The sequence below is a fragment of the Plectropomus leopardus genome, chromosome 17 (genome assembly GCF_026936395.1).
Source record: "Plectropomus leopardus strain MGB_pleo_1.0 chromosome 17, ASM2693639v1, whole genome shotgun sequence".
NCBI lineage: Eukaryota > Metazoa > Chordata > Actinopteri > Perciformes > Serranidae > Plectropomus > Plectropomus leopardus.
The window spans coordinates 18747694-18767721 of NC_142192.1; the positions used below are offsets into that span (position 1 = coordinate 18747694).

The 20028-nt window shown below is 39.2% G+C and overlaps 2 protein-coding genes across 2 annotated transcripts in view; one reads left to right on the plus strand and one right to left on the minus strand.

The window, feature by feature from the left end:
• LOC121957789 (FH1/FH2 domain-containing protein 3-like) overlaps window positions 1-20028 on the plus strand; it is a 69864-nt gene that overhangs the window by 21448 nt on the left and 28388 nt on the right. The window contains 2 exon segments of the mRNA XM_088090257.1: window positions 15309-15376; window positions 16399-16504. Coding sequence (XP_087946383.1) covers window positions 15309-15376; window positions 16399-16504 — 174 coding nt within the window.
• LOC121957790 (uncharacterized) lies at window positions 17207-19768 on the minus strand. Its single transcript, XM_088090225.1, has 3 exons — window positions 18931-19768; window positions 18160-18294; window positions 17207-18038 (listed from the first exon to the last, which is right to left on the minus strand). Exons 1-3 carry the CDS (start codon window positions 19679-19681, stop codon window positions 17836-17838), a joined length of 1089 nt encoding a protein of 362 aa, XP_087946351.1. The 5' UTR covers window positions 19682-19768; the 3' UTR covers window positions 17207-17835.

Genomic DNA, 20028 nt, shown 5'->3' on the forward strand with positions numbered 1-20028 from the left:
GTTCAGGAAAGTGGAATGCCTTGAGTGAAAAATAAATGTGACCTCCAATGTGATATTATACGAAAATAAATTACGAACAGTTACGCTTCCACCTGTGTTGTGTGCGGGAGTCTGTCTCACCACTAAGCATTGAACAGGACTCATGAGATAAATCTGACATACTCGACACTATAAAAATTAATGTTGGGGTTAACAATGTCATATACAACTAGGGTTACAGCGGTATAGTTTCAAGGTGGTATTAAAATTGACAATCATCATTAAATGTGCATTTTCTTATCTATAGTATTGAAAGAATGCAACAGACTGTCCGTCCAATCGCAGTGGAAAAGAGGCGGGACAAATACGGCTGTGAACAATTGTTACAGAGGACAAATACAAGGGCTGAACAACAATAACTGACATTTCCAGCTGGGAAAAGATAGACTTTAGTGGACACATGGCTCTTTTAAAGTAACAGCAGAGATTGCACGTCCACTGAGAATTTTGTCTAACAAGAGCATATCGACCAACCAGTCAACCTACAGCTACAGCCCTACTGGTTTCATTCAAACACCCTCTAATTCTGTTGTTTAACCCCTGTAACCCCTTTCTTTTCCTGGCCTGCCTGCTCTGCTCCACAAATCTATATTTACTCAGCTCAGCTTCACATACTGTTCGTGACTCTTTGTTCTAAAAGACACCTGTGGCTTTGGCTGAAGTAGTTGTGCCTTATGATCTCCCTGTCTGCACGTGTATGAGTCAACAAGGATATTTTGCCATGAACTGTTTGCTTGCTCTTTGGCAAGTTTAGACCTGTCACTCAATCTGTTTTATCTGTGCATAGCCACGATATCATCCATGCAAATGTGTGTTTATGTGTCCGTATTTTGTTTTCACTATCTCTCCATCAGCAGTCATGCATTCAGAATACGCCCCGCTCTCTGTGTTTCGCAGAGAGAAAGAAGGAATGAGAAAATCACTCGAATAGTTTCCCCTCTACCCTCACCAGCAGCTGAGACCCCGAGGAGCTACTGAGAGCATTGCGCCCACATGAGTCATGCCTTAGTTACTGCTGTGGGAGATGAAGAGATGGGCTGATGAGGCATTAGGGATGGAGGTGTAGAGCAGTGGAAGTGGTGGAATAACTTTACAGCATTAGCTGCTGTAGAAAAGCCTGTAACATGCATCTATCCTGCAGCTGTTCTCCATTCCTACTGCAGTAGCACTCTTTAAGTTGTCTCTAACTGTAAATAACTTCTTTCTGACTCTAACTTTAGTCGTACATCCGGTTGTAGAGGTGGACTCTGTACTTAACAAAGTTAAATAGAGTAGTAGCTGCTTGGTCCAGCCACGGGGTCCGAATTTCAGATTAGTTTAAGGTCCACACTTTAGAGAAATGATGATATTTTCAATTGAACAAAGTGTAAAAAACATGTGGGCTAAGAACACAATGAAATGTACTGCAAGAATAAAGTGCAATTACTTAAAACATAGTAAATAAATAGTCTGTGCGACCAAAAAAGTGTGTGTAATTGTTTCAAGACCAGTGACAAAAATGCTGCAAAGGCACAGCATGTTAATTGGCCAAATATTACCAAGGTCAGGAAGAAATGGCACTTCAAAATAAAGGCTTAGTGCCAGAAATTCACTATACTTTAAAATAAAGGTTTTTTTTTCCCCACATTCACATGGGGTCCATTCAGAATGGACCCGCGACCCACTTTTGGACCACAACCCACCAGTTGGAAATCACTGAAATACAGGAAGTCATAAGCAGATAAAAATAACTGAGCCACTGCTTACACTCAGTTGTCAGGCTTTACAATTCTATATTATGCAGTAAAACTACAATGTGATTATTTATGGCTTCCATGGTTTTGCTGTGCAATCCAGTTGTATGTTGCAGCTGTGTGTTTATAGTCACGGTGATCAGTTGCTGCTGTGGTGGATCTGAATGCTACAGTGTCTTGCCTTCTGTGGATGTGGCAGGGTTTTCCCTGGGCTCCAGTTACGCTGACAAACAGGAGCAGCCCAACTGTTGTGTGGTGGCAAAACACGCTGCTGTTTGAGGTTTGTTTTCCCAAATCGCAGTGCTTTTACTGGAAGAAAGTAAGAAATATATCACTACATATGTGCGTGTATGTGTGTGTGTGTGCCTCTGAGTGTTACGTCTGGGCTTGTTCTTATGTGCAACTGAGTGTGCCTGCAAAAACCTCTGGCTGGTCTGTTTTAATCATTTTGAAACTATTACATAATGCAATAAAACATTACAATTACCACAAGCTAAACATCCAGAACACACACTGGAGAATCTGCGGGCTTGGCATCTCATCCAGCGTTGGGTTTAAGAGATGATGGGTTTAGGGGATGTGTGGAGAGAGATGGGGAGAGGGACGATTTCCAGGGAAATGGTAGATCACTTAGGGAGGGAAACACAAGGGAAAAACAAAGCAAGGAGGAAATGCACCTGCCAGACAGAGCAGCAGCTCCACAAGTTATGTCATAGCTCTGTAGTCTGCAAACTTACAGGTGAGAAGAGTGAAGAAAGAAAACTTTGGTTCAGTTAGTACAGTTCTGCCATTTTCTACTTAGTTTAACACACACTGTGCTTCTTAAGTCTCCGGACTTCAGACCAGAGAAGTGAAGGAACTGTCAGTTTAATTTAGAGAGTACTTTGGTTGCACTGCACATTTGTATGCACTTTTTTAAAATCTACTAAGCCATAAACATTACAAATCATCAATATAAACGCATGCACTCTGCAGTATTGTACAGCAGTTTTATATCTTGTCTTTATTTATTTCATCTGCAGGTTAATTTCCCATTTGATCCAGAGGTTACTTAGAAAACAAATTTTCCCCCATTCTGTAGTTGTACTCTTTTATATCTGTCTCTCTCACTCACACACACACATACAGAATTAAAAGTCAAATATGTAAGTTTTAGGGGGATTTAGTGCCATCTAGCAGTGAGGACTGTAGATTGTAATGAGCTGAAATTCTCCCTCAGTAGTCATTATTCTGGTGGTTTTTGCTGAACGCCAAATAAGCTACAGAGGTCTCCTCCTTTCCAGAAATAAATGACCAGGTGATTAAAACTATTAAAAACGCCGAATAAAGCAATTTCACGTTACAAATTAATATTTCTCTGTTCGGTCCGTCAGAGACTGACCATTTGCCCAGCGACCCCTAATGCTTGTGCTTTTCTCTTACAACTTAAGATCCAGACATTCATGAGGTTTTTAACAGGAGCCAAATTATCCGCTGAGGTCTCTTCTTATCCAAAACAAACACACCCCTTGATTTTCAGTGGTAAAAACACTGAATACAGCAGTTTCACGTTAAAAAAACTAGAATGGCCCTATATAAAGCCAGTGTTTTGTTTGTCCATCCTCGGCTTCTGTAGAAACATGGCAGTGCTACATTGCAATCTCAGTGGACGAAGACCCCGGGTCGATATAAACTGCCTGTTCTAAGGTAATGAAATCAAAACAATTATTTCTTTTCAGTTGATCACACACTACAGAAAAGTACTTATTATTATGTATTCCATTTTTGCTCATACTTCCCTCTAGATCATACACGCTGGACTTTTAAAGGGCTTTCTAACCTCATCTATACAGTGTATACTGTGTGCCAAGACCAACAGACAGAACAAAGTCTCAAAAATTGGAACTGATTCGGTCTCTTCTCTGTCTGTAAATACACTTAACTGTGCCAGAACTCGCATATACAGTAGCTTTTGTTATATTTTATCATGTCTGCTGTATTAGGGTCACAAACAGAAATAAACTCTCTGCCAAGCAAAGGAGGAGTGTAATAACAGGCAAGTGTGGTATGAGTCAGAGCAAGATTTCACTCAGCTAATCCACTCAGCAAGCAGCATATATCCTCCAATATCCTCTCTATTTACTCACTCTGGCTGCTGTTAGTCTTACTTTGGATTCTGTGTCTACTGTGTTTGCTTTTCTCACTCTCTCTGTCCTTCCTCTCTTTTATGTCTGTCTTCCGCTGTCTTTTTATATAAGCTCCCCTTTTCTGTGTACTCAATCCAGCCAGTTTACTCTGACTTTCAAAAACACTGCCAAGATACATTTTCAAAGCCATTAAAAGAACAGTTTAGACACTTAAACCATCTTGAAATGATGATTTGGGGATCATTAAATAATTATTAATCATATCATAATCATTATATAATTACATCATCATCAATGCTCATTATACTTTAAAAACTGAGAACATATACACAGAGAAAGCTCTGGTTTCAGTTAAATTGTCTGCTCATCTGACTTTTTTGTCTTATTTCTGACACTGAATGTCATTGCACATGCCCAGTGAATCTCCATAACAATGCACTGTCATAGCTAATATGCAATTATAGTGCAACTCTGTGACATATTGTCATTTGCACGCAACAGTTGTAAAAGCTTCTAAGCTAAGCTTCGAATTTGCCATAAAGACATGAGAAGTATCAATCTTCTCATCCAACATCTCATTTTTTCAGTCTTGTTGCTGACATAGACTGCCATTGCACATGTCCAGTGGATCCAGTCAGTTAACGATGACATCAACAGCCAGCGTGAGACGTGAGAGAGGAAGAGAGAGACAGGGGGAGAGCGAGTGAGACAGGCGGGCAAAGGGTGAGGGAAGAGAGAAGGAAAACACTGGACGCTTGTTTCACACGTGCAGACTAGTATGTGGGATTGAGCAGCACAATATTTCCCACAATCAGCTATTGTGTCTGACTGCAAGCTGCAGAAAATCGGGTCACACTTTAAAACAATGCATTATCATAGATAAACTCCATCACATAATAGTTGCATGCAATAGCTTTGCAAAAGTTGAATGAAAGGAATTTAGAAGTGTTAGACAGTCATCATAAAGAAGTATTTTTCATCACTGCAAAGTTTTTCGGCTTTGCACTTTGGCAGTTTTGCTTACAAATGAATATGTTAAATCGATATACGCTTGCTATCTCCAGCAGTAATTCCTCCTTTAGCCCATGTCTGATGCTGGTAGCAGAGACTTTAGGAAATATATTGTGTGTTTTATTGAGTTTGGAGGTGCTGGTAGATGTTTTAGTTACTTTTGAAAAAAGGCAGGCTAATTATTTCCCTCTGTTTCCAGTCTTTATGCTAAGCTTCCTGTAGTTTAGCATATGCCGTACACATGTGAAAGTAGTAATATTGATCTTCTAATCCAACTCTCAGCAAGAAAGTGTACGTGCTTAATATAAGAATGTGCTTTAAAATTATATGCTACCATAGTTGGGGAAAAATAAATCTGAAGCATTTATGAAAAAATGCAGTAAAAATAATTTCTTGTAAACTTATTCTAAAAACTATTATTGCAATAACACTATGACATAGAGGCGACAATGATCTCCACTATTAGTCTTATTTTTATAGGATTATTATTGAGGCTTCCATAAAGATTTTAGCCTGTTTTCCAACAGTTACATAGCTTAAAATTCATATCCAAGAATGATAGCCTAAGAAATCGGGCTGTAACAGTATAAGATTGTCATGGTACGATTATTATTATTATTATTATTATTATTAGTGGTAGTAGTAGTAGTAGTTGTAGTAGTAGTAGTAGTAGTAGTAGTAGTAGTAGTATGATTCAGAAAAAATGAAAACAGAAGGGTTAGTTTTTGTTGAACAAATATTTTTCACTATAATTAAGACTTGACAAATTTTTTTTAAAAATGGAAAATAACTGAAAAAAAGCTGACTTTTATATCATGGTGTACCTTAAAGTATATCACAGCAACCCTGCTAAGAAAACAAACTAAAAAAAAGAAGTCTTTTTTTACTTATACAGTGAAATGATGTACAATGATGTCAATATTGATGTGTGCATGTAATGAGTCTTCACTGTCCCTGTTGATACAGCATAGTTACTAAGATAGACTCTGTGTGAATTTAGACTGTGTAGCTGCTGTCGGGATCAGGCCTGTCATCGCCGTGATAACACATGTTGCCTGCAATAAAAGTTGGGTGTATTTGTGTTTGTGTTGTGGTGGCTATTCCTGTGTGTGTATGTGTTTGTGAACTAATTCGGAGGTGCCAGGTGCACATGAAGGGCGCAGGGCACGTTCTGCTCTTGGAGTATGTTGGGATGTACTGTTGTGAGTGTGAGCGAGTGTGTGTGTGTGTGTGTGTGTGTGTGTGTGTGTGTGTGTGTGTGTGTGTGTGTGTGTGTGTGTGTGTATTTTTATGTTTATGTGGCTGTAAGTTTCCTTCCTGAAGACATCTGCGTCTGAGCTTCTCTCACAGCTAATGACCTTCATCAGGGTTCAAGGTTACAGTCTGAGAGATATTTAACTGCATGTGTGTGTGTATACATATGATAGTGTGTTTGTATGTTGTATAGCGCATATCAGTGTGTTCACTATAAAATATAGCAGCCGTTTGTTTCCACAAGGTGGATTTATGGGAACCATATAAAAGTTTGTTTTCGCTTACTCCCAAGTCTTTCCATTCACAGTACGTTTGCGTTTAGGCCTCTGTTGTTGTACTGTATGTACCTGTGGACGTCCACACACACTTGTGAGGGTACCGCATGTGTGTGTGGTAGCTCAGCCTAATGTATTCTCTGTCTACGTACGTCGCCATTCTTTAAATCTCCCGAATCCTACAGTGAAACCTTGGAGGTCTCACTCTCCCTTGCTCTCTTTTTACAAACACACAGAGACACACACACACACACACACTAAGCTCATGGGGCCTCTATCGTCATCTGTACCATCAGTCTCCAGTACTCATACTGTAGGCCAAGACCAACAGACAAAAAATAGACAGTCGCAAAATAACTGAGTTATCCTCAGCAGTCTGGCCTTTGCTGCCTGCCAACTTTTCCCTTTCACTTCACTTGACATGAGACTGAAATCATGCATTATTGTCCAAACAACATTCGATTATGACAGATTGATGGAGTATTTATTCTTGTAACTACAGATTAATGGACATGCCGCTGCACACATTTGTGCACACGAGAAAAAATACCTCCCAACAGTTTGCATATGAGCTCTGATATGAAATGCAGACCCACACTGAGAAATATTAAAAGGTCAATTTTAAAGGGATAGTGCAGATTTTTTTGAAGCGGGGCAGTACTTTTCCATAGACAGTATATTACAAACAGTAGATGTCAGTCGACACGCTCCTTATTCTGCCGTCAGACAGTGACAGAAAAATGAAGCTGTTGTGTCGCTCTCCTCAAAGCAAGACTCCATTAAGAAAAGCAGTAATTTAACTGTGAACATGGAAGCTGCTGGTTCACTGCAGTCTGGATCGGTTAATATTTTGTGTTGTGTCGCTTGGGCCTTCAAAAGGGTTAGTTTGGATTCACACAATAACACAAACTAACTGATCAAAGCAGTGATATATTAGCAGCTCCCATGTTCAGCGAGTTAAAATTATTTTTTATGTCAATGGAGTCTAGTTGCTTTGACAAGAGCATAGAAGGCGAACTGAAGCCATTAATGGCTTCCCCAATCTGACGGGAAGGTAAAATGGTGAAAATACTCTCAGTGGCTAAATATTTTTTGTTGTTGACTTCCGTCAACAGCAGCACATTGCTCGTTGGACTCCAGCCTGCTTCTCCAAACTGGGGGGAGGGGGGCTATCATCTACTGTATGCAAAACACTGACTCTGGATAAGTACCGCATACAATCAACCCTCAAAACTTTTAAACTATCCCTTTAAGGCGTCATTTAAGTTTTGCATTGAGTTGCCTTAAAACAAATCTGCCAATAGTTTGAAATTCCTTGTTTTCAGCTGGAAACAAAATTTTTTTCCTGACACGGCTAAAAATTTACAGCCAATGAGAGAAATTGTATCATTCAGATGACTCAATTTTTCCTTGATATATAGAGCTACAGGACAGCGCGCAGTGTGCACTGCATGACCCGGGCAAAGATTGAACCCAGTATCTGGGCTTGATACAGTATGTTGGATACCCAACCCGCCTATATTTAGCATGATACCAGCACACAGAGGGAAAGACTTCCTAGGATTAAATCAGGCTCTGCGACGTGCCTTTACACCTAATGCTCCTCTCACTTCTTTATTTTAGATCCCACCAAAGGCCTAGTCTGAACGCCAACTGACTGATTGGCCCAGACAGCCGTGTGGAGGCTTTTTTAGAGGGGTGCAATGAAATCCTCCAGAGTCAGCGGTTATAACTGGGCTTAAATGCAGGACCACCAGCTGTGTCCCACCCCTCTCTCGCCTGACCCATAGACAGTTGTGCCATCCTGAAAAATATTACCCTTGGTTGACCTCAGTGCATGCTTATCTGTAAATTTCCTGTGACCCCAAAGGATGTGTTACACTGAAATAATTCCCCCCCCTGATCAAGTTCACATATGTTGAACCTTTCCCAAACCACCCCCTACACCCTCTCCCTACCCACTGCCAGTCCGCCACATGAAGTGCTGTCTGAAACCAACTAGCAGGGAGTGGAAGTGGGTTATAAACCCTGCGACAGCTAGACTGCCGCAGTGCCGACTTATTTAACACATGCAATGCCATATTGTGTTCATCATGATGATGCTTCATACAAATAAAGGCCCGTGTGACTGATTTTAGGAATGTATACTGCTCAAAGACAGACATTTAACATTGTTATTTAGACATTAACATCTTAAGTGCTGCATTGTATAGTAGCAGTCATGTTTATTTTGCAAAAACTGAGCAAATTGTTCCAGATGAAATGAAAATGACAAAATGTTTACAAAAGAAAAAGAAATGTCTCTGGTGAATCTCAAGACTTGTTTTATTACTATTTATTTATTTTTATGTATTTTTATGTAATGTATTTGCTTAGGTTATTTATTTCGTAATTTTACTATTTATTCTATTTTTATTTTTTTTAATGGCAAAGGGATAATAAAGCCTACCAAAATTCCAGTAAACTTTAGCAAAGCCTGCAGATCAAATAAAAGAAAAACATCAAATAGGAGAAAGCTTTATTTTTCTGCATGGTTACCAAATATTATGACAACTCCTTTTTCCAGAGGATGGTTTGTCCCAAAGCTTGCTGCTGTAGTTACACCCTACACCCTGATGGAGGGTGCTTCATTTAATTTAAAAAAGGTGACTACAAACAAAGTGACACAGAGTGGGAGTGGATAGCATTCGGTTTTGGAAAGGCCCTGTAAGTATTAGCTGCTGTAGTAGTGGGCCAATCACATGTGGCATTAAATCAAAGAATGTTTGTTGGCTGCAAGCAAAATCATACAAATACTTATTTTTTCTAGATCCGGGTACAGAAAGGAGAGAATGCAGCAATCGTTTGACAGGAGAAATTTCTATATTACTCTGTACTAGGTTATCTTGGTCAGTACCTGAAAGGTATCAAGTACAGATACCTATCTGTATCTATAATGCTTATAAATGACTGTGATGCTCTTGTAATGAATGCCAAAAATTTTTATTTTTTTTTCTCGATGTGTCCTCGCATTTTTTTGTCGTCAGTCTGCAGAATCTCACCTGCATTTCACCGTTTCCGTAACCAGATTGACTTTAAGAAACATCTGCTGAGCTGGCTGCCTATTGTTAAATCTGAGGATTAAGCATAGTCGCACTAAACTGTTGCTGCCTTTTGCTGACGCCAACTAAGCAGAGTTAGACCTCAGTCAACTGGGGACACTGGGATTTTGCATTTGATGTGTAGCAGCATTACAGCAAAGCACAGTACAGTTTTGAGTGTAATTGCTGTGGATTAGGCCTAATGTAGCCTCAGCTGGCCTGCGTGTTTTTCTGTTTGGAGATGTGTAGATGGTACAGTAAATGTTGAGGGATTAGTCAAAGCTGAAGGGTCACAGCACTAATCTCATTACGACAGTAGGGGAAGGAGGGATCTGACCACTCCTGAACGACTTAGCAGACAGCCTCTGCACCGGGGGAATCCCTGTTTCACAGCAGAGGACACTCCCACGCACAGATGCGCACATGTGCTAATGCACATACACGTTCTTCCAGTGTGTTTTTCTGCTATATTCTGAAAGAAATGCACGTGGTAATTAATCCATACATCAAATCGTTTTAACAGGACTTTACAGAAGATGCAAGTAATGACATATTATTATTATATATGTGGGATTTTAACTTGTGGTGTTAAGGATGTAATAGACTTTTTTTTGATAAGGCTTGAGAAAGCCCACAGACACTTTGTTTACAATTTATAGGTTTTGTGTGTTGTTAGATATCATTAGAGATGTGCGTTTTACATGAATCAATTGAGTCAGCCTTAGAAATAAGTGGAAATAACATTCTTATTCTGCTGGCTGATTTTTTTCTCCCCCGCTTTAAGAAAATTAAAAAAATTTAAGATGGAATACGGGACTAAATGACTCGTTAAAGGCTCACATATTGCAGTGCGTGTGAGGTCATGGTGAAACAGTGTGGACAAAAACTGCCAGTCGTCCAAAACAAAACAGTAAAACTCCAAGCAAACCTATAAATGAAATGTGCCTAGCTGTCTTTCCTTCATCTGTCTGTCTGCAGTTAGGCACTGGCTTACACATGGGCTTGTGCACACACACATATGCACAAACCACAATGACACATCCCAGTGAGTGTTTCAGCTTTTCTTGTGACAATAATAAAACCTAGGGCCAGGAAAAAAGGAGAATGACCAGCAGAAGACACGTGGACAAATCCGCCCTTTAAAACCCATCTTTTTGCAATTCTTCTCTCCTTGCTCTTCACTTACTCCCATATCGACTCTTCTGTCTCTTAGTCCAGTGAATGGCATTTGATAAGAAGTTTGTGTTTTGCTATTATATCAGTCTCCCTTTATAGAAATGCAGACATAAAGTAGTGTTGTTAGGCCAAGCTGTTTGGCCCGGAGGTTAAAGGCCATTTGTTTGAAGTATTTCCAGCTTGAATGCACCATCACTCCAGACCCGCAGTGATAGGACAGCTGGAGACTTTGTGCCAATGGGAAAGTGGCCCATTGATTATTTAGCGTGTCAGATTCTGTTTACTCTGGAGAAGAAGGGTAATTATGTTGACGAAACTCTGTTAGCAACTGTCAAGTGATTACAGGGTATCGCCAGGACAACATTCATGTTGGCATGAAAGACTGTTGGTTGAACTGTAAAAAAACACTTTAATAGGTTAAATAAAATTATTGAGGAATTCACTCACTGTTTTTGTATTTAGAAAATGAAGACATTTGATTAAAGAAAATCTATGATAGAAGGTTTTTGTCTTTGGAAAAAAAAATAAAATTACCTCACCCAAGTGGCAGAATTTGTCACTTAACTCACAAAACAATATGTAAATATTATAGTAATATAATATTATATCATAGTATAATGGTATTCATTCCTATAGTAGCTTAATTATGAAGGTGGTTAATTTTCATATAAAAACAGTGTGATGGTGTTGAAGTTTTGTTTGTTATAATGTGACCTGACAGCTTATCACATACTGTACAGCATCTGTATCCAGCGAGGATAATAAATCACTAGCAGGTCCTTAATTGGTCCTATGCATATTACTTGACCAATACGCCTAATATTTTTTGTGCACATGTGTGACTGTACACTGAAGAACCTCTTGTTGCAGTGATTCACAATTTTTAACATTTCATACCGTCATTGACTGCTCACTTCTCTGGACTGGCGTGTAGGGACCGTGTGTTTTCCGGAAATCGACTCGGCTAAACGAAACAAACCCTATCATCTGTCGCAGGTCACATTTTGGCCTTTGTTGTTGTTTAAAGCCTGACATTTATATAAAAGTTTGGTCCCTATAAATACACATAAAAAAAACAACTGCTCCACTTGAAGGAATCTCAGTCGACTGAGGGTCTCCGACTGATGATTCGAATGTCCAACTTTTGAGAGGCAGCCCTTAAAAAATACATTCATCCTCATAATTATTTTGTATATGTCACATACAGCGCCTGCTAGCAGGAAAACTGTCTGCTCTGGGCTCTGTCAAAAGCAGACAAGGCATGTATTTTTATTAGCTTCTGGCACTTTTGTTATTATTTTGGCACTCTTTTGGACGTTGAACTTGTCTAGTGTGCCCGCAGTCAGCTCAGGCAGGTGCGTCTCACCTGGAACACGGTCACTTGGCAGAGATCTGAGTGCACTTTTCTCGTCAGTGCGTGTTTATTTACATTGTTGGTAGTTGTCCCTCTAAACTCCAGCTAATTATAATGCCCACCTTTTCACACCTGACTGCATCATCAGCAGTACGGAATGAATCAAGACAATTTTAAGGCTTATCGCTGCTGCTGACATGCTCCTGATGGACAGCAGACGTTTTGGTAAAGGTTACCCTGACAGCCACACTCACAGGCGGATGAAGAACATGAACATTACACGTGACTGACTGAATCAAGCGTCGACCCTCAAGGGTTAGACAGAGTGTTCCCCGCATCAGTGAGTGGCCACTTGATTTCCAGGGAAACCTTGAGAAACGAGAGCGAGGAAATCAGACCAGGAGTTAAAAGCTGAGCCAGTCTGTTGTGATTTGTCGAATGAGGTCATTGCACCTGCCACCAAATAACATTAAACCGAATGAAAGGTCGTATATATGTTTGGCTAATCATTGTTTGAGCAGATAGATTTTTGAATTTAACAGAAGATTTTGTGTTTAAGTAAGCACATTGTGGTTGTTTGTCCCTTTTAACCCCTTGAAACACGTAAATAACTTCAGAAGAAATTACTCAAAAATTAGCTATAAAAAAAGAAGTAGTACAAGTAAAAGTAAAAGTAAAGTAAGTAAAAGTACAAGAAAATTGCCTAAAAATTAGCAGAAAGAAAAGTACAAAACAAAACAAAGACAAACATGTAAATATTAATAATAATAATAATTCTGTAAAATAATTTAAAACATACAGTCATAATTATAAATCTAGTTGTGGAACATTTTTCCCTAGCTTATTATAAAAAAAAATCCAAAATGACCAATATCCTGCAATTTGCAATGCACTTCTTGTCAAGTTGCTCATTGACTTTTCCCCATATTTTCAAAAGAAAGCAAACCAATTTGCTCATGGTTTGAAGGTTTAAATACTTTTGAAGGGGTCTGAACACAGCACAAGAACAGTGTCAAAGTTTCAAAAGTTAAAGGGTTAACTACCAGGCTTTCAGCTAGACTAGCTTAGAAAATGTTAAAAATCAACATTTTATATTATTCAAAAGGCATAGCAGAGACATGTATGTACTTTGTGTATTTTTGGAAGGGGACTTCCACGATTTAGGCTCTCTCATTGGTCGCCTGTGCCTTCATTACCCAGAAGCAATTGGCTTTCTTTCCTCAAATCAAATCCTGGTCTGTTCACTCGGTTACCCCGTTCCTTTCCTTTTTTTTCTTTTCATTTCCCTCCTTTTCTTTTCTTTTTCTGTCCTGTCTGTCTTAATCTTAGTCCCCCTCTTTCATACTGATTTTGTTTCCTCTATTCTCTCCTACCGTAGTTTTTGCTTTTTTATTGAGTTTGGAGTCACTTCTTTCCTCACATTGACACTCATCGCCAGTTCATTTCATAAATGCGGCTGCTGAACTCACAGAAAGGGTCCTGCAGATGGAGAGACAGACTGGACTGTAATTCTTCGTCTGTGTGCAGAATAACGATTTTGACCCCGGCCTTGGGTTAGCCTCGTCTAGCTTAGTGACAGTTACCACTGTGCTCCAGACAGCAGGCCTTTATCTCTGCACACTTTTAACCCCCTCCTGATGCACTGAAGGATTTGTCATCAACATGCAAACTCTGGATTTACACACACAGACTCCCAAACCCCCTGCTGACACAGAGTTGAACACACAACTGTTCATACACACAAACGGACAGTATGAACACTCAACTGAGCAGACTTGCAGACTTGCTGAGCAGATTGAGCTTAATGCAGAGCACTTAAAATACTTGTATATGCAGGGGAGCAGAAAGACAAATGATGGAAAGTATAGTAACATTTAGAACAACAGTGTTAAGTACAGCCCCATTTTTCAAAGGTTTAAGGTTAAGGCTTTTGTATGCACTCAGTAGATACATTTCTCTCAAATTTTGGTTGCAGATTTATTAAAGGTTGTCCTAGTCAGCACTTCTCCGTGTCATACATCCACCCTCTCACATCCAGCGTCTTTACTTGTAAGATCATCTGAGATCAGCCATCAGAGCAGCTGCAACAATTGGTTCGTACAATTGAAGATTTTTCTGCACAGAACCAGGGTCTTGACCTGACAGCAGCTGTGCAGTCGTTAGGCCGTTTGGATGTGCTGCCAAATTCAATGAAACGATATTGGAGACAGCTTATGGTAGTAAAATGAACACTCACAGCCAACAGCTTTTGGGGACACTCCTCCAGTCAGCCTGCCAATTGCCAATCCCTCAAAACGTGTGACATCTGGGACATTGTCTTGTGTGATCAAACTGCACTTCTCAGAGTTGCCTTTAATTGTGACCATACCGAGGCACGCCTGTGTAGTAATGATGGTGCTTAATCAGCATTGTGATATGCCACACCTGACAGGTGGATGGATTATCATGGAAAAAGTGCAAACTAAAAACAGATTTTAACAAATTTGTGATCAAATACATGAGAAATATATCTATTGAGTGCATGAAAACAGCTTTGGGTGTTAAACTTTAAACTGTAAAAAAGGGAAACAAAAGTGCTATTTATGTTGCCATAAAAGATACGAAATACCTGGTACAGCTCAGAGTCGCAATTTACAACAGTTTAAGAGTCTGTAATATGATAGAAGTATATTAATAATGTCTTTGTGCTGAAGGATAGAAATAATAAAGGCTAAATGTCAATGTATACAAGCTCGTGGTCGTTGGTTCTGAGTGCTTTCCGTGTCGTGACCTGAATACCTCACCGTTGAAGTCCGGCCAGCAGCTCATTAACATTCCAGTACAACTCTAATCACCACTGCAACGTGTGTGTGCGTCCCTGTGTGTTTCTGTGTGTGTGAGAGAGAGACCATGCACGTGTTGCTCAGGGAGTGAGGACGCGGCGAAAGTGTGTGATGAAGTGCCTGCCTCAGGTGATCAGAGCGCAGCAGTGTGATTGGTTCCATCGACTTATTGTGCAACTTTTGCACAGCTGAGACTCATTTTCCTTCCAAGTTTTATTGATCTCGTCATGAAGCACATGAGGATTGTTGAGAGATGAAAGGTGCACAGGGGAATACAAACAGATTGTGACAACAAGGACTTGTTTCAAGATCTAAACATTTAAAAAAAAATCATCTTCACATTTTGTATGAGCTTTATGAAATGGGTTACTCTACTAAGCCTTGTTACAGTTTGTTCATTATAGACAAATAACCTCTGCTTTGTTTCTCTCTCTCCAGAAAGACTGTATAACTCCAATGGACGTGACTTGAGGAGGGCTCTGTTCTCGCTAAAGCAGATTTTTCAGGTAACACACACATAATTCACATGCAGCTACTGTCAGTTTGTTGTTGTAATATACAGTTAGTGATTGTGGCCACCGTGCGCCTCCATGATGACAGGGATCTCCATCAACGTGGCATTTCTCTCCCTGTGTGTGTATCTGTGTGGGTGTGTGTAAGTCTGTGGGTGTGGGTGTTTGCATTTGTGTTTGTGTGAATCTTTATTTTAAGATGAGAGGAGTCCGTTTCTAGAGCACTCATGCACACACAAGGAGACACAGATATAGTTCAGCAAAAAACAGCAATGTGAGAACTTTATTTTATAGATATTACAGCAGCATGTCATTTTACTTGTTGGTATCACAGGTACAGTTTGCACCCACTTTAAAGGCCCCAAAAATGTGACCATGTGACGGGAGCTTGGAAGTAAATGATGGCAAATGCAGTGACATTGATTTACCAGTTTAATAAAAACACCCATTACATGTCCTCATCATTTCACTGCTGCTGCATAAAGCTTTGGTCAGATACAATACAATACTTTATGTTTCATGCTTAATTTTAGTGCACCTGAGTGCAATATTAGTGTAGGAGTCAAACAACTGCCTCGAAGGTTTTGACATAAGAGATGATCTGTCACAAACAACAACAAAAAAATTGTTGTTGTTGTTGTAGTGCGTGCATGCATGCAAGCTGAACCGGTGGGGGATTGAAAGTTCCTGTACTGTCAATGGAAGTCCTGGTCCTGCACATTACTGACATCATGTGGTAACAGAAGAGAATGCAACAGGAGTACAATTAAATGCAATTTGGAGTTGTGGGGGGGATTTTATTTGCATCTTTTTAAGTGTGCTGCCAGTCTATATTCTCATAAGTCAAGTCAAGTCAATTTTATTTATAAAGCTCATTATCACAAAACACAGTTTGCCTCAGAGGGTTTTACAGCGAACTACATCCCTCTGCCCTTAGACCCTCTCATCATCTAAGGAAAAACTCCTGAAAAAGAACTCCCGTAACATATAAGCTCCATTTTTTTTTTTTATTTCAGGATGACAAAGATCTGGTCCATGAGTTTGTGATGGCTGAAGGTCTGACGTGTCTCATCAAGGTGGGAGCAGAGGCAGACCAGAACTACCAGAACTACATTTTAAGAGGTATAGTTTCTGTCGCTCTCTGATCACTATAATCACACACAGGATTGCACATATAAATGCTGGCATGTATGTCAAATGTATGTATTACATTGCTAAGGTAGCGAAAAAACAGTACATATTATATATGTGTATATATATATATATATATATATATATATATATAGTTATTTATCTGTAGATCTAAACAAATAAGCAAATATTTGTGGAAAAAGATTAAATGCAAATGTTGTCAGTGACTTGAAAGAAGAAAATATAAATGATAGCATTGTCATGAAGAACAGGAAACCAAATCAAGGAGAGAGTTGCACTACAAAAGTTGGTTTTCTAAATACTGAGCTCAAACCTCATTCAGTGAGAGGAAACCATATTTCACAAACCCAAAACATGTTTCTGTGAAGGAAAATACAGTGAAAAACTATTCCATTGAGGCTTGAAAGGAAAACTATTTCGATATCAACTTTATTTTCTGCTGTCTTTAGATCATTTGTCTGTTATTAGGTTTTAAGATTTGCCTCCTTGATCTGTGCTTGTACTTATACCTCATTGTACAAAGAAGGTCTGTGTTTTCTTTACTTTAAACCGTATCAGCCATTTGTATTATAACTTATATGCTCAGCACAGTTTCACATAAGGCACATTTTTTTTTCAGCCAGCAGTTAAACTGTTCGAAACACCCCAGCACCAATAAAACACTGACGGGAAGAGAATTCACAAACCTTTATTCATAGTAAAATCCCAAATGAATCATTGATACACATTTTGCAGGTTTAACAAGGAAATTAAATTACGTTAATTTAAAAAGAATTTACTGTGCAGTATATCATCAGTGATTGATTTTCTTAATGTTTGTAAACCACAAGACTCTACAAATATTTCTCATTATAGCTGGTAGTTATTAATGCACCTAAATACTTGGTTGCAAAACAGTGATTCTCTATAACAGAAAAGAGAGTAGAAACATATTTACTTATTATCTCTGTACAGATTAATGTTGACACACAGTAATAACAGAAAACAGTGTGTTCATATAGGACCCCCATCATTCATAGTTAGAAATTGATTGATTAAATGAAACTTCAGACCTTTAACATAAAGTCTGCTTATTTACTAAAGCTAGTGTGTTCTGTAAGTTAAGTAAAAGTTTTACTGTTGATGATTATCCAATGCAGCAGTTTGGGACACAGCTTTGTTAATCAGGTTATACAATGGATTGAAAATCAATGTAAATTTTACATCATGAAGAGAGTCGAGTTATAGACACAGGAAACAGGAGCTCTTGAAAGCCCCCTGAGCAACAATTTGACACTTGCTCTGGCTCTATTTCAACAGTGTTAGACATGAAGAATAGAACAAATGAAGAAAACCACCAGGAGAACCAGCATTGTTAAAACCGTCATTATCAAACTCTCCACTGACTTTTGTCCTTCTGCTTTGTTGTGACTTCTGATGATGCCTGAGGCTTCATCCAAGCTTGTTCCATGGTAGGAAACTGGCCTTTGTTCACGTACAGAGCGACCCCTCCATCCATCTGTGCCTTAGTAGACGTTAGAAAACAAATCATCTTTAGTATTTATTTAAAGAATGTGGACACATTGATTCACTTGCTCTGGCTCTACTTAAATGTCCAAACTGCTGAAAATAGTGAATGAAAAAACCTTCAGGTGAACCAGTGTTATGGATGCTGTCATCATCACTGTCATCATCACTGTCATCATCACTGTCATCATCAAAGTTGCGTCCATGGTTGGAAACAGACAAATCTCCAGGTACAGAGAGACTCTTCCGTAAGCCTGCGCCCAAGTAACAATGAGGAGACAAAACATCTTTAGTTCTTATTTACAAAGAGATTAACAATCACAAACTCAGTTAATTGTCTTATTTTTTCCCCATCAGTCTTAGTTATTTCAGACAAACTAATCTTGTGTAAAATCACAGAATTATTGTAGTTTTGTAGTAAATTGTGTGTTCATGTAAGACCCTTATAATCCCAGTAAGAAGCTGAGTTTTCAGACCCTAAATAATGCATTATTAAATCTGTTATTGTATGTTTGAAACAGTCCTTTAATGTGTAAGTGTTGCTCTTTCATCACAATGATTTTTGACACAGCTTTGTTAACTAGTTCCTCCATTGGATTGAATGTCAGTGACAACTTTGAATTGTGAAGACATTACGATAACAGACACAAGAAACGTGAACCTCGAAGGGATCACAGTGGAAATAAGCCTTTGGGCTTTATTGTCATACCTGACTTTTACTTTTTTTATCAATTGCAGCCTTGGCTGAGCTGGTGTTTCTATTCTAAAATTAAATTATCCAATGAAATCAGTCAATCTGAATTATGATCGTGAAAGGTGTTACATCAGCAGACAATAAGACACCTGCTCTTGCTCTATTATTTAAACTGCAGAGTAGAATGAACCAATACCGTCAACAGCATCATGGCGGTTGCTTTTGTTGTTGTTTAATTCCTGTATCAGAATGCCGTAAGGTCGAATGGAGCTCTCCACGATCTTCTTCTCCTTCTCAGCAGACGTTCCTTTATCAACAGGAATGAGCCAGTAGTTAGATCGTCGGCAGATCTTTCTCTTTTTAGGATTAATTCGATTTTGCAGGATCACTTTGTAACGTTTCCCTGTCGTCTCTGATAGAAAGGTCATGGCATATGCCTCTCTCTCAGCTACATCTATGTATGGTGTTGAGTAGATTCCTCTTCCATAAAACTCTCCAAATCCTGCTTTGTAGTGACTCCTGATGATGCCTTTGGCTCCACCTAAGCTTGTTCCATGGTAGGAAACAGGCCATTCTCCAGGAACGGAGTAACTCCTCCATCCGTCTGTGCCCAACCAGGTGTCTCCGTCTGGATATTTACCTTTGACCTTTAAGGCCATGCGGTACCAGCCTTTTGGACGCTCATATAGCTCCTTACCTCTCAGGCACACAGATGAGTCAGAGAGATTTGTGAAGTCAAAGTCATACATTTCATCGAAAAATTCTTCCTCATCGATGAAAAGTTCCTTCACATAAGCCTTTCGTTTCCCAGTGATGTTGTAGAGATGGAAGTCGTCAACTGACAAAATACTTCCTGTGGCTGTTTGTCCTTTCTTGTCATAGGGTTTAACAATTTGTCCAAGAATTGACGACAAAACTTCAGCTTTCAAATTTGAGTCCAAATACATGGTTGTGGAGGATGACAGCAAAGTTGTTGTTACCTTCTCTTGTTCACGGTGTGTTTGAGCTGACCTCTTTTCATAGAAACTTTTATAAGAGAGTTATTTTCACTTTCAATTTGACTCATGGTTTGAATCTACGTTGGATAACATGCTCAGCAGAAACCGGAGTTTCATGTTTTGTCCTGTTTGGAGTGTGGAAAATTCAAGAGATAATGGATGTTAGAGGGTGACTTTCCATCAATACCAGAAAATCTGGTTAGACATTACAGAAGGAGTGGCACTGCAAATGTTGTTTTTGTAAATGTTGAGCTCAAAGGTCATTCAGTGAGAGGAAACTACTGTATCTCTAATGT

Coding starts and splice junctions, on each gene's coding strand:
- LOC121957790 (XM_088090225.1), bottom strand. CDS start 19,681: ATGTATTTGGACTCAAATTTGAAAGCTGAAGTTTTGTCGTCAATTCTT. Junction 18,295..18,930: donor CCGCCATGATGCTGTTGACG/GTATTGGTTCAT, acceptor ACTTGGGCGCAG/GCTTACGGAAGAGTCTCTCT. Junction 18,039..18,159: donor TAACACTGGTTCACCTGAAG/GTTTTTTCATTC, acceptor ACGTCTACTAAG/GCACAGATGGATGGAGGGGT.